The 13,944-nt window shown below is 39.8% G+C and overlaps 1 protein-coding gene across 2 annotated transcripts in view; it reads right to left on the bottom strand.

Annotated features, from left to right (window-relative positions):
• Window positions 1-11,620, bottom strand: part of LOC143995962 (tachykinin-like peptide) — a 69,910-nt gene extending 58,290 nt beyond the window's left edge. For both annotated transcript variants that reach the window (XM_077490739.1, XM_077490740.1), the window contains exons 1-2: window positions 11,466-11,620; window positions 10,600-10,837 (exon numbers count right to left, since the gene is read on the bottom strand). In XM_077490739.1, coding sequence (XP_077346865.1) covers window positions 10,600-10,707 — 108 coding nt within the window. In that variant the 5' untranslated portion in view covers window positions 10,708-10,837; window positions 11,466-11,620. The remainder of the gene's footprint in view (window positions 1-10,599; window positions 10,838-11,465) is intronic.
• Window positions 11,621-13,944: the final 2,324 nt, after the last annotated feature.

Below are 13,944 nucleotides of genomic sequence, written 5' to 3'. Positions count from 1 at the left end.
ATATGCTACAATGAAGGCAATAGGAAAGTAGCCTTTAGAGCAATCCCACCTTTTTTGTTTTGCCATGTCAATCATCCTAGTTAAAGTGGTGTTTCAGCCCTAAAAAAAATGTTTTTAAAGTCAGCAGCTGAAACAAAAGTAGCTGCTGACTTTTAATAAGGAGACTTACCTTTCCAGGGCGCCCGCAATGTCGGCCGCCAAGGCTGACATGTCCCTCGGCTCTCGGGTCCCAGCGCTGCCATTTCAACTAAGGGAAACAGGCAGTGGAGCCTTGCGGCTTCACTGCCCATTTCCTACAGCGCATGTGTGAGTCGCGCGGAGCTTTGTGAATGGGACGCGCTGTGTTAGGGAACACACAGTTCCCAGAACACAGCGCGCCCCATTACCCAGAAGACAGCGCAGAGGAGGGGAGAAGACCGAAGATCACTGAGGAGCAGGAAGAAGGCAGATTAGGAAGACTGCCTAGCAACAGGGATTTCTGGCCAGGTAAAAAAAATATATTTTTCAAATGTTTTTTTTTTTTTTTTTTTTTAAGAATATTAATCCTTTTTTTATTTTTTTTATTTTTTTTAGGGTGGCCCTCCACTTTAAGCTGCAGCTGGGAAATCTGTTGCATAAAAATTAACAAAAAACGCATTTCCTACAAATTTTATTGCTCAACAAAACAGGACTTGGAAAAGCGCAAGGAAAGCAAAAAAAAACACATGAATGTAATTTAAGACACTAACAGAAGTTAACAGGAGTTAAAAGGACTGCACCCACAATGGACAAGGATTTAAACATCAATTAGTCACAACATCTTGGAGGAAGATTTTGCAAAATAATGCAGCACAGACAATTAAATCAAAGTGCAACAACCTACAAACGACACACATTGACAACATCAGAAATATTTCAGGGGAAAATATCCCCCCCCACCCAAAAAAACACAATAAACCAAAGTAAAAACAACTTGCTCTAAAACACGTTTTGCATTTGCAAAGACATAACAAACAAAATACAAAGTGAAAATACATGTGTTACAAACTCTATAAGGACACCCAAATGTACTCTCTTGCGCACACATGCACAGTCCATGAAACACACAAAATGCAAGTTCACCCAATGTAGAGACAGAACTTCAAAGTGGGTACACCTGTTAAGGATGTTCTTAAAGCGGTAGTAAACCCGCAAATTTTTTTTATTTTTTTTTTTAAACCTGCAAAGCAAAAGGCATAATGAGCTAGTATGCACCGCATACTAGCTCAATATGAAATACTTACCTTAGAACGAGGCCCCGACATCTGGCCCGATCCACGCCGAGGGAGCTGACATGCTCCCTCTGCGTTTCTTCCGGGTATCGCGGCTCCGGCGCTGTGAGTGGCCGGAGCCGCGATATCGTCACTCCCGCGCATGCGCGCGGGAGATTTCATTCCGGACGGTCGGCCACTGCTGGATTTTCAGGCCGAGAACCCCCTTGTGCGCATGCGCCGCTGCAGTCAGCGGCGCATACCGAGGGGAATATCTCCTAAACCGTACAGGTTTAGGAGATTTTTTTTTACCTACAGGTAAGCCTTATTATAGGCTTTCCTGTAGGTAAAAGTTTAAAAATTGAGTATACAACCACTTTAAATAACTAGCCCAAAAAACACACTCTCTGGGCATGCCCAGAAACATCCAAATGCTGTTTACACACAAAAAGCTGAAAAAAATCTAATTCCCTGAGCATGCCCAGACCAAGTCAAATGCAGCTAGCACAAAATAAGCCACCTCCTGTCCAAAATTAAGCACATCATCCAGCAAGCTACAAAATTACAGATGGGACAAACACTCACCCGGTCTAGGGGGGCAAACAAAGAGCCTAACATGGGCAAAAGTTATATAACAAATACCATTGCAGTCTATGGGAACTGATTTGTTTATTTTGCTAGTCCCCACTTGGCTGGCTTATCTTCTAGTTATTGGCCTTAAAATGGGTATGGGGCCCAGTTCCTACTCTGAGGGACATATATCAATGTCACCAATTTGGACAACCCCAAATAGAAACAAGGAAAAGTGCCTGTAAAAATGCAAAATTGATTAAAAGCTAGTAACTTGGGGGGGGGGGGGGGCTTACTCTGCCTGTAAAATGGTGCATCTGTAGCATATATCCAAAATGCTGCTTCAAAGATGTACGGCTTTGGAGAAAACTTACAAATCTACATTGCAGCTGCAAGATTTTAACCCAAAACAAAAAATAGCCTGACCCCCAATACATACAAGGCCATTTGGGTCTGTTAAGGCTTAAAATGAGAACCCCCACATGAATAATCCCACCACAAACTTAAAAAATATGTTGCCCCTCCCACACACTAACAAACCCTTAGCCAAACACACAGCAAGCCAGCCCATGAAAGGGGGGTGGATGCTTGGGGGCAGAAAGGGCTCCAGTACCCCAAAAGTCAACCACCTTGTTCCCATATTCAGGGGGATAAGGGCCTCTTCCACACAACCCTAGGCAGGGGTTGTGGGGGGCTGCAGACAGGGGGCTTTACAGAATGTGGAAAGCCCCTTTAAACTAATGGGTACAAGGTGCTTTGTGGTTGGTATTGGGCCGAGCCCAACATGTCCCAAAGGCAGCCAGCTATGTTGAGTGCATGTGGTCTTGTATGGTTCAGGAGGGAGTTGGGCGATCGCTTTTCTCGCCCCTTTCCTAGATCTCCCTGTTGTATGCTCTGAAAAAGGATGTGGTTTGGATTGGTGAAGGCAGCTCAGAGCCTATTGACAATGGAGTGGAGTGTGGAGTTCCCCTTTAAAAGAAAAAGCTAGCTTAAGGAAATCATATGCATTAGAGGGGGAAGGTTAAATGCCCTTTTAGGAGGAGCTAGAGGAGCGAGAGTCTTTTTACATCATTTTAACAAGGTACATGTCACATGTTGGCAATGTAACATGCTAACATGACCCGTGTGCAAATCTCCTTTAACCTCCCTGGCGGTATGATTAGTTCTGATTTTAGGTGCTGAAAGCGGTACAAATATTTTGCATGGAAATTTGGCGTTTTAGATTGTAGTCCTGTAATTCTTAGGAATAACTCTCTTAAATCTGTTCAAACCAGAGTCTAGCAGACATCCCGGGTATGATAAAATTTATAATATAATAAATAATAATAAAAATTATTCAATAATGTAATCAAATCCAAAAACACTGAAATTTGCTCATTTGCAGAATTGTCGCTGTCATTAGATTTAGTGTCTGATGATGAATTTCCCCACAAATCGCTATCGCTCAATTCTGCAAGTGATTATAATTTATTATCGCAGTTTTCTAGTTGGTCTAAAATCACTTTTGACATAAAGGGACACTTTTTGGTTGCTATGGACAATCTCCAAATTCCAGGCAGAAAAAACGGAATTTATAATATAAAACTACATGCAGGGCACTGCACAGACCACTAGGGACAAAGGGGGTGTGTAATTTTTTTATACAGTACTGTAATCTGTAAGATTACAGTACTGTGTGTGTTTTGTGTGTTTTTACTTTTTTGAATTTGGCGCCGATCTCCGCTCCCGTGCGCCGTAACGTCGCAGGGAACGGAGCTCCGCGCCATTCGGCACTGTGAATCGAGCGGAGGACGGCTCAATCACACAGCACGGAGGACATTGCTGGATCCAGGAGACAAGGTAAGTAACTTCTCCCTGTGTCCTCCCTGTATCCAGCGATGCGATCCTGAGTCTGGCTCGGGGTTACCGCTTATGGTATTGAAATCCCAGCCCAAGCCAGACTCCGCTAGGGAGGTTAATAAAATACATAAAGGTGAACCAGAATAAAAAAAAAAATGGCAACTTTAGAGGTGCACCCAATTCACCCCACGCAATTGCATTTGCGTTGGTTGACATTTACTAAGATTTTGGCCACGCAGTGAACAAACACATTTGAACGAGCGCAAGAGCTGCTTGCGCATGCGCAGTGCTTACATTGATCTCACGCAGTTCTAAATGTACTTGCGGGCACAGCAGGCTTTCTCTGAAAAAGTTACTTTCTCATTCTATTTTGGGCATATTTGTTACTTGGGCAGTTGTTACTAAACTCCCTCACATCACCCCATAACATTGACACCTCCATCTTCTGTTAATATTGAATTGAAGATGCCGTGCGCCGTGTCCATAGTGGCACACAAATTGCATTCTCCCATGCGCAGAGATCGCTATAGTAAATGGGGGATTTGCGCTCTGTTCCCAGCGCACTGTTTCATAAATATAAAAAAAACACGCGTTGCGCCTCGCCGTGCACCTCTACTGATCAGTAGAGGCATACGGCTTTCGTAATCAGCCCCCATGTTTTTTTTATTATTTTTTTCAATAATCATGATTTCATCAGTAGTTTCCATATAACGTCCATGAACTGACTCTGGGACAAAATTTTCAAGCTGTGATAAAAGATCTGAGATAAGTATCCAGAATACGTTGCCCTTTAATGAATATAATCCTCTTGGAGCAAGACTAACAAAGCTAATGATATTCGCTCGATCGAGGTCAGTGGATAATTGCACATAATTGTTTTCGGTGCTATGGAACATGCAATGAAAATATTGGAATTCTAATCTCTGTTTTAATGAAGAAGCCACCCATTGCAATTCGTTTTATACACGGCTTATAAGTATGGGAATTGTAGCTTTGCAGGACGTGCATAGTACTTCAATTCAGGTCTGTTAGCAATGACAATGTGTTTCAGGACCATGGACAGCAGATTAAGCCATACATGAAATATCTTCTCTGTAGGAAAATGTTAGTCTTGTTTAGATGGATCCTTTAAACTCTATACCAGGCATTATCAACCAGGGTTCTGTGGAACCCTAGGGTTCCTTCAGAGGTTGCTAGGGGTTCCTTGAGCTGTGGCTGATTGACCTTCCATCTGATGGTGCTTTCATAGTTCCAGGTTAGCTAACTGTAAGGATGCCATTCGAACCAGCTACGTAAGTGGTCATTCCTTCCACTGACCACCAATGTAATGGGAATTTTCCTTTTGACCCCTGATGGACTAATCTTAGCAGGGGTTCCCAGACACCTGAAATTATTCCTCTGGGGTGAAAAGGTTAAGAAAGACTACTCTATACTAATGTGGATTAAGGTGTTTGATTTACCAAATGAATCATTTTCACTCTTGAAGTTAACGCAAGCTCCGTAAATAACCAGCCCAGTAAAGAGGATTTTTAAATACTGTAATTTTACCTGGATAAAAAACACACATGATAACATATGAGCAGACATGTTTATGAGGGTTAAGTACCTTAAGCAGCCCAGCTCTTGTATGATTTTTAATCACTCAGCACACCGCAATGCACATAGCATTTACATCTTTGCATTGCGATGCACTTAGTGAAGGTGGTGAAAATTCCCTTGCAAAGTAAACAGCCTATTTGCCTTTAGTAAATGAACTCCATAGAATGCATTACTATGCATAAGGTTAGAGGCACATTTTATTGCACGTTCCTGCATGCATTATGGGGTGGAAGAACCAGTAGATAAGACTCCTAATAGTAGGTTAGCCCTTAAAGATGGAGAGTTTACACTTGCTTAAAACACGTCCAAAGATTGAATCAAAGGATAGTATTCCATGTCTTTGGGGACACTGGGAATAAAAAGATTCTATGATCATATTTAAAATGAAAAATCAAATCAGAAAAGACCGCTGAACTGTGGGTGTCCAACTGTTGTGAAAAGCAAGTCCCTAGGAGTTAGTTAAGGGCATGCAGGAATGTGTTCTACAAGTAAATATAATCACACATATTGGCCAGTGCTGACATTGTATAGAGCAGCCTTTCTCAACCGTTTCAACACAGAGGAACCCTTGAAATAGTTCTCTGGTCTCGGGGAACCCCTACTAAAAATTAGAAATCTACAACTCATGATACATTAGTGTGACGGTCAGTGGGAAGAATGGTCCTTACACTTGTGGTCATTGGGAAGAATTACCTCCTTACAGATAGCTTAAAAGATCAATGGTGTCAGTGGGAACTTATCTGAGAGGCAGAAATTGCCCAATGCTGAAGGAACCCCTAGCAACCTTTGGAGGAACCCTGGTTGAGAATCACTGGTATGGACAATCAAAGGTAGCAAGGTGGTCCTATGAAGAAATCGCTCAGCTCTCATGGCTTGAAGTACTGGGGTCCATGGTTTGATTCCCAAGAGGGATGCCGTCTGTGTGGCATTTGCATGTTCTCGCATTTTCATTGTCTATCTGTCTTTTCTCCAAAAAAAATAAAAAATAAAACATTGATCGCTACCCAAATGAACCCTGCTATGTAAATGTAGAGCATTCTTTCTCAACCTTTTTAACCTAGAGAAAGTAATGAAATTACTTTCAGGTCCCAGGGAGACCCTGCTAATAGTTACTTTATCTACAACTTATGGTACATTAGCATTAACGGTAAGCTGACATTTAAGAATACATTAAAGAGCGTATTTGACAGTCACTCTGTGGCAAAATTACTTTTAGCAAAATCAATAAAAGACCAGAAAAGAAATGTAGACAGTGAACATTCATTGTATTGTTTCCTGGCGGTCAGTGGAAAAATACTTCGTACATGAATGGGTGGTGGATGTTCCCCCTAACATTGGCTGTTAGTGGAGTGTTCCCTCAAATCTGTGGTCAGTGAAGTGTCCTCTTACATTGGTGGTCAGTGAAATGTCCCCTTACATTGTGGTTAGTAAAGTGTCCTTTTAAATTGGTGAATGGTAAAGTGCCACCTTACATTGGTGGCCAGAGAAAAGCTCCCTCACATTGGTAGTCAGTGAAGTGCGCTCTTACATTGGAGGTCATTGAAGTGTTCCCTTACAGTGGAGGCCAGTGAAGAGTTTTCCTATATTAGTGATTAATGAAATGCTCCCTTATGTTGGTGATCAATGAAATGCCTGCTTATATTGGCAGTCAATGAACTTACATAGGTGGTCAGTAAAATGTACCCCTACTTGGTGATCAGTGACGTGTTACTTTACATTGGTAGTCAATGAAGCCCCCTCTTACACTGGTGGCCAGTGAAGAGCTCACTTACATTGGTGGTCAATTAAATGCTCCCTTACATTGGTGGTCGATGAAGTGCCTCCTTATACTGGTGGTCAGTGACGTGCCCCCTTACATAGATGGTCAGTAAAGTGTCTGCTTACTTGGTTATCAGTGACATGCCCCTCTACATTGGTGGTCTGTGAAGAACCCATTTACATTGGTGGCCACTGGCCAGTGAAGAGCTCCCACACATTGGTAGTTAGTGAAAAACTCCCAATACATTGGTGGTCTTTGAAATGCCCTTTTACATTGGGGGACAGCGAAGCGCTCTCTTACATTGTTGATCAATAAAATGCTCCCTTATATTGGTGGTCAATAAAGTGCCCTCTTATATTGGTGGTCATTGAAGTGCCTCCTTACAAAGGTGGTCAGTAAAGTTTCCCCTTACTTGGTGATCAGTGAAGAGCTCCCTCACATTGGTAGTCAGTAAAAAAAAAACTATACATCGGTGGTCTTTGAAATGGCCATTTACATTGAGGGTCAGTGACGTAAGCCCTTACACGTTGAACTGTGAGGAGCTCTCTTACATTGGTGATCAATGAAGTTCTCCCTTACGCTGGTGGTCAATGAAGTGTCCCCTTACATTGGTGGTGAGTAGAGAAGGACCCCTGGAAATAAGTGGGTTATTTCTACCTACCATTGGGGGTCAGTTGGAAGAATGCCCCCACACAGATAGGTTACTATCCATAAAAATTTTTGTTAGCTATCTTAGAGACATACATAGCTCATTGCTCAAAGAACCCCTAGCAACCTTTGGAGGAACCCTAGGGTCCCACAGAACCTGGATAGGAAACATTGTAGATTGTACTTATAGATTTGTTCCCTCCAGCGTTTTTATAGATAGCCCGTTAACAACATGTAATTAACCTCTTGGGGATGAACATCTTATTAACGCTACTTATTGATTTCAGTTAGTTTTTTGTCGTAAAGGGGTTATTTGTATCAGATATTTAGCATCCAAAATACTTGGAAAATTGATTTGTTTTTTCAATGATTTAGTAAATATTGTATATCTAAAAACCTGATTACCTCTAAAAATTATATAAAAAAAAAAAGAAATTGCCAACACAATAGGATCATTTTGAAAAGGATTCTGCATGTTTCATTTATTGGGGATGCAGCCAAATTAGATAGATAGATAGATAGATAGATAGATAGATAGATAGATAGATAGATAGATAGATAGATAGATAGATAGATAGATAGATAGATAGATAGATAGATGTTGCTATTATCCATGTAATAATTTTCAGTGATTTCTTAAACCATATAGCTTCTACATCTCACGTGAAGACCACAGTACCTTTGTATGTTACCTTACTTATGTAACATATAAATACTTTGAGGGAATAAATGTCCCTCAAAGTGGTGGTCATAATGCTGCCCTTACAAACAGCTACAAAGATCACTGGGTTCATGCTGCTGGCTCTGCGAAGTGGTATTAGACCCAGAACTATGCATGCACCATCAAAAGGGAGGTCATTTTTCAACAGCTTAAGGAGCCCCTAGCAACCCCTTGAAGAAACCTAGAGATCCATGGAGCCCTGACTGAGAATGGCTGGTCCAGACTATTCTATTCATCTTGTATGCACCTAGGAGTCAGGAAATGAAAAGTGTCAGAACGGCTATTTTTACACTGTTGTGTACTCGGCAAGGGTAGCGTGCATTTTCAAAGTAAAAGTGCTATTTATGTTGTTGTACCCTATTAGGTAAATAATGCATGTGATCTATCTCATTTCATTAAGCCAAGAATCGAAAGTGTCAATGGTGCCCAAAAATGATTGCATTTAATTTCTGTTTTTTGTTTACTGTGTGTCATCCATAATTCAACAGCAACAGAAATCCTTATGTTTACATTTATCCTTATGGCACCATAAAAAATGTGTCCTTAGACACAAAAATAAGCTTGTATGTTCTAAAAAGAGCGAGATACACATTAAAATCAGCTCTTTTAAGTTCTGTCTGGTCATGTGCAAAAAATAAGTAAGCCTTTTTTTTTTTTTACATACTTTTCTTAAGCAGAAAAGGATATGTTTAGACTCAGAAAATCATTCTGATAACATGTTTTTTTCTATACTCTTCTCTAATAACATCATTGATGTTCTTGCTATACGACACATGTGAGAATATTATATATAATGATAGTATTGTTCACTGCTGTGACATGCCCCATCCAGCAATGGGAAAAATAATGATTGTACAATCTACAGTAAATATGAAGGCAGGAGCAGTGACAGCTTCAGCTGGGTGCTGTTTGCTAGAAAAAAAAACATTCGGATTTAAGAGATTTACATATATATATATATATATATATATATATATATATATATATATATATATATATTTGCTTATTTTAATATCTTTATATTTACCTATCTTTATTTATATATATATATATATATATATATATATATATATATATATATATATATATATGTGTGTGTGTATATCATTTTTTTTCTGCAAAAAATAAATAAAAATTGTACATCTAAAGTTACCAAAATAAGTAGCAAAATTGTTACTCTCATCCATCTATCTATGATCTATCTATCTATTTATCTGGCTTCAAACATGCTTGGGGCAAACACAGATTTATACCCAGACAAAAAATTTAACAAAAAAAAAAATCAAGAACAAAAAATAAAAAAATATATATATATATATATATTTTTTTTTTAAAAGGGCAGACTCGATAGACTATTTGGTCTTGTCCTGCTGTCACTTTTCTATCTATCTATCTATCTATCTATCTATCTATCTATCTATCTATCTATCTATCTTCTATCTATCTATCCATTTATCTATCTATCTATCCATCTATCCATCTATCTATCCATCTATATAGCTTGTGCATGTAACTTTCCAAAATGATTTAATTGCCAATGATTTTTTTAAATTACATTTTTAGGGATAATCAGATACTCCAGTATGTATTAAATTGTTGAAAAAGCATTTTAGAGCATTTTTGGATGCTAAATATCTAATACAAATAACCCATACACAGGTAATTGACCTATCTCTACTGTATTAGTCAGTCTATCTATCTATCTATCTCATCACATAGATAATCAGATACTACAGTATTATTAAATTGTTGAAAAAACAAATTCATTTTAGATCATTTTGGAGACTAAATATCTGATACAAATAACCCCTTACATAGGTAATTGACCTATCTCTCTATCTCTACTATATTGGTCTATCTATCTATCTATCTATCTATCTATCTATCTATCTATCTATCTATCTATCTATCTATGCTGTATTGATTGATCTATTTATCTCCACTGTATGTATGTATGTATGTATGTATCCTCTATCTCATCCATCCACCCACTATCTATCTATCTATCTATCTATCTATCTATCTATCTATCTATCTATCTATCTATCTATCTATCTATCTATCTATCTATCTATCTATCCATCTAATCCATCCACCCATCCAGTATCTATCTACCTATCCTATCTATCTATCTATCTATCTAATCTATCTGTACAGAGTAAAAAAAAGAAGGAACAAGAGAAAGAGAAACTTTTAGCCTAACTTCTCCAATTCTGATGAGTCGATGATCTTACCTGGATTTGGTCGTTGTACCAGTCTGGCTCTTCGTTAAGTCCTATTTCTGCCGCAAACACTTGCGCTGAAACCAACATAATGACAGCAAAGGCTACAAGGATCTTCATGCTTTCCCGCTTTCACCACAGAACCCTTTGAAACGGGACCGGCTCTGCTTCTGACACAAGTATAAGCTTCAAACCGAGAGACAAGAGAAGTAATGATCTCTGCAAAGCGAAGAGTCAGGAGATGCAGGTTCTGCAAAAGAAGACAGGAGATGTCACTCAGCAGGAACAAAAAAAATAAAAGTAATTCGCAAATAAAACATTCAAAAATATAGACATTCTCAACTCAAAGCAACAACACAGCTGAAAGAAATGTGGAAGCAGCTGTTTTTTTTTTGGTTTTTTTTTTGTGAGCATGTTAAAGTTTGAAATGTCAATCAACAGCAAGAAAAAAAAAAGTAATTCATACATAAATACAAAAGAAAAAAAGTCATCAATATATAGATACATAAAAAAGTCATCCATACATAAATAGAAAATAAATAAAAAAGTCATCTATATATATATATAGATAGAAAAGAAAAAAAAATCATTCATATATAGATACAAAAGAGAAAAAAAAAGTCATCCATATATAGATACAAAGGAAAAAAAGTCATCCATAAATAGATAAAAAAGAAAAAAAGAAAAATGCATAAAATGCAACTAGTGGTGTTGCTTTAACATACAAAGCATGTTATTTTACTGCATTTCAACATGTTAGCTGCAAACATTATAACATAAAATAGTGATGAAAGCTCTTTGCTACACCTAATTTCCTAGTCAAGTATAATAGATTTCTCCTACAATAAAGAAGCTAAGAGGAAGATGTGATCACTTACTGTACTTGGATAGGAAGATCTCCGGCAGCTCTAGCCTGTTCAGCTTGTGTGTTGCTGTTCACTGCACTCCCCAGAGCTCAACTATATATAAGGAGAGGATGGGCAGGACTAAAGAACGTTCGTGTTCCAAACCTAATTACCTAATTCCAACCAACTCAATTCACCATATGGGGGACAGTGTGACGTCTGCACGCTAATATTCCCTTATCAATATTCAATTAGACTTGGAGGCTTTCCCAAAAGAATTTTTTTTAATCCAACCTTGTTTTTTTTTTTTTATATGCCTATATAGACGTAATTATGACCCCCCTCCAGCAGATGACCCCTTCTGTTGTAACTTGAAATGTGTCTACAGTGACGCCATTTGGGGGCCGTGCACTATAAACCGCTCTCCCGATGACATAAAATGCGTTCGAGATTTGTCACCCGAGCTAAATCATGAAAGAAAAGACAATGATAAATGTGATCATAGGCAAGGCGCAAGTCACGACCTGTTTATGTTAATCGCAGGTTATTTTGGATACGATCGTATATTAAAATTGAGCGATTCGTCAAGAGCCATCCGCGGTACAGGGTTTGGCGCGCTCGTCAGTGACACTCAAGTGGGAGACCGGGGCGCAAGACAAGTGTTATCCCTGGAGGAGGGACGTGAGTCATCACAATTCTTCACACAAGTTGAATTTGTTATATAATAAAAAAAAAGGTTGACAAACTGTCAAAAAACACGATTATCCTTTCTTTTTTGATGCCGCTTGAAGTTATATACTAAATAAGATCCGCTAAAGTGACTAATCTGTAAATGAAAAAGGAAAACCCTGTGAGTTTTGTTACAATGGAAGGGATTAAAGCTGAACTCTGGAAATGATTTTTGTTGCCGCGTTACATTGGTCCATCTTGGAACAATGTATGCAGTGCCGGGACAAGGTCACCCAGCGCCCAGCGCAAAGATGCCAAACTGCACCCCCCTTTCCCTTAGGGTTAGGGTCAGGGTGCCCCCTACCCCTGCAATAAGCCATTGCGCCAGGGGCAACCCCCCCCCCCCTCCTGCCCACCCCTTGTCCCGGCTCTGAATGTAATTATGTATATCTCACTCAGCGATCGTCAATGTAAGGGCTCTCCCAGACTTGCGGTGCCCTCTGAATAGCTATCTGCATTTTGATCACTTTTCACAGGGCATATGAGGAGGCGTTATATCACCTCCTCACCACCTGATTGAACCACTTCAGTCCCGGAAGGATTTGTCCCCCTTCCTGACCAGAGCACTGTTTGCGAATTCGGCACTATGTCGCTTCAACTGACAGTTGCGCGGTCGTGCGACGTTGCACTCAAACAAAATTGACGTCCTTTTTTCCCCACAAATAGAGCTTTCTTTTGGTGGTATTTGATCACCTCTGTTTTTTTTTTTTTTTGCGCTATAAACAAAAAAAAGAGCATCAATTTTGAAAAAAAAAACAATATTTTTTACTTTTTGCTATAATAAATATCCCCCAAAAATAAATATATAAAATAACAAATTTTTTCCCTCAGTGTAGGCCGATACGTATTCTTCTACATATTTTTGGTAAAAAAAAAAAATCAGAATAAGCGTATATTGATTGGTTTGTGCAAAAGTTATAGCGTCTACAAAATAGGGGATAGATTTATGACATTTTTATTATGAATTTTCTTTTAATTAGTAATGGCGGCGATCTGCAATTTTTATCGTGACTGCGACATTATGGCAGACACAGCGGACACTTTTGACACCATTTTGGGACCACTGTCATTTATACAGCGATCAGTGCTATAAAAGTGCACAGATTACTTTGTAAATGACACTGGCAGTGAAGGGGTTAAACACTAGGGGGCGATGAGGGGGTTAAGTGTGTCCTAGGGAGTGATACTAAGTGTGGGGGGGGGGTGGGCTACCACTGACATGACAGCGATCACTGCTTCCCGATGACAGGGAGAAGTAGATCCCTGTCAAGTCACTAGGCACTACCTCTCCACACTGCAATCATGGGTCGCTGGTGTACATTGAGTTCCCGGGACCCACGGGCATTCATGGCCCGACAGGTGGCGAATTCAAATGGATGTACAGGTACGCACATTTGCCTGCCTGTGCAATTCTGCCGACGTACATCTGTGTGTGTGGCGGTCGGCAAGCGGTTTAAGTAATACTAAAGCTTACGGTTTATTTTTATACTTAAAGTGGTTCTGCACCTAAAAAAAAAAAATATTAAAAGCCATCAGCTACTAATATTGCAGCTGCTGACTTTTAATAAAATCACACTTACCTGTCCCGGGGTGCAGCGATGTCGGCGGCAGATGACGAGCGATCGCTCGTCTCTCTGCTGCCCCCGCCGCCATCCTCTGTCAGGGAATCGGGAAGTGAAGCGTTGCGGCTTCACTGCCCGGTTCCCTACTGCGCATGTGCGAGTTGCGCGGCGAGTCTCTTCTGGTCCCCACTGTGTCCTGGGAACTGTGTGTTTCCCAGAAC

The sequence above is a fragment of the Lithobates pipiens genome, unplaced genomic scaffold (genome assembly GCF_037356315.1).
Source record: "Lithobates pipiens isolate NorthernLeopardFrog02 unplaced genomic scaffold, aLitPip1_a1.2 Scaffold_19, whole genome shotgun sequence".
Lineage (NCBI taxonomy): Eukaryota > Metazoa > Chordata > Amphibia > Anura > Ranidae > Lithobates > Lithobates pipiens.
Note: the sequence above shows the minus strand (reverse complement) of the source record. Positions and strands in the feature narration are given on the sequence as shown.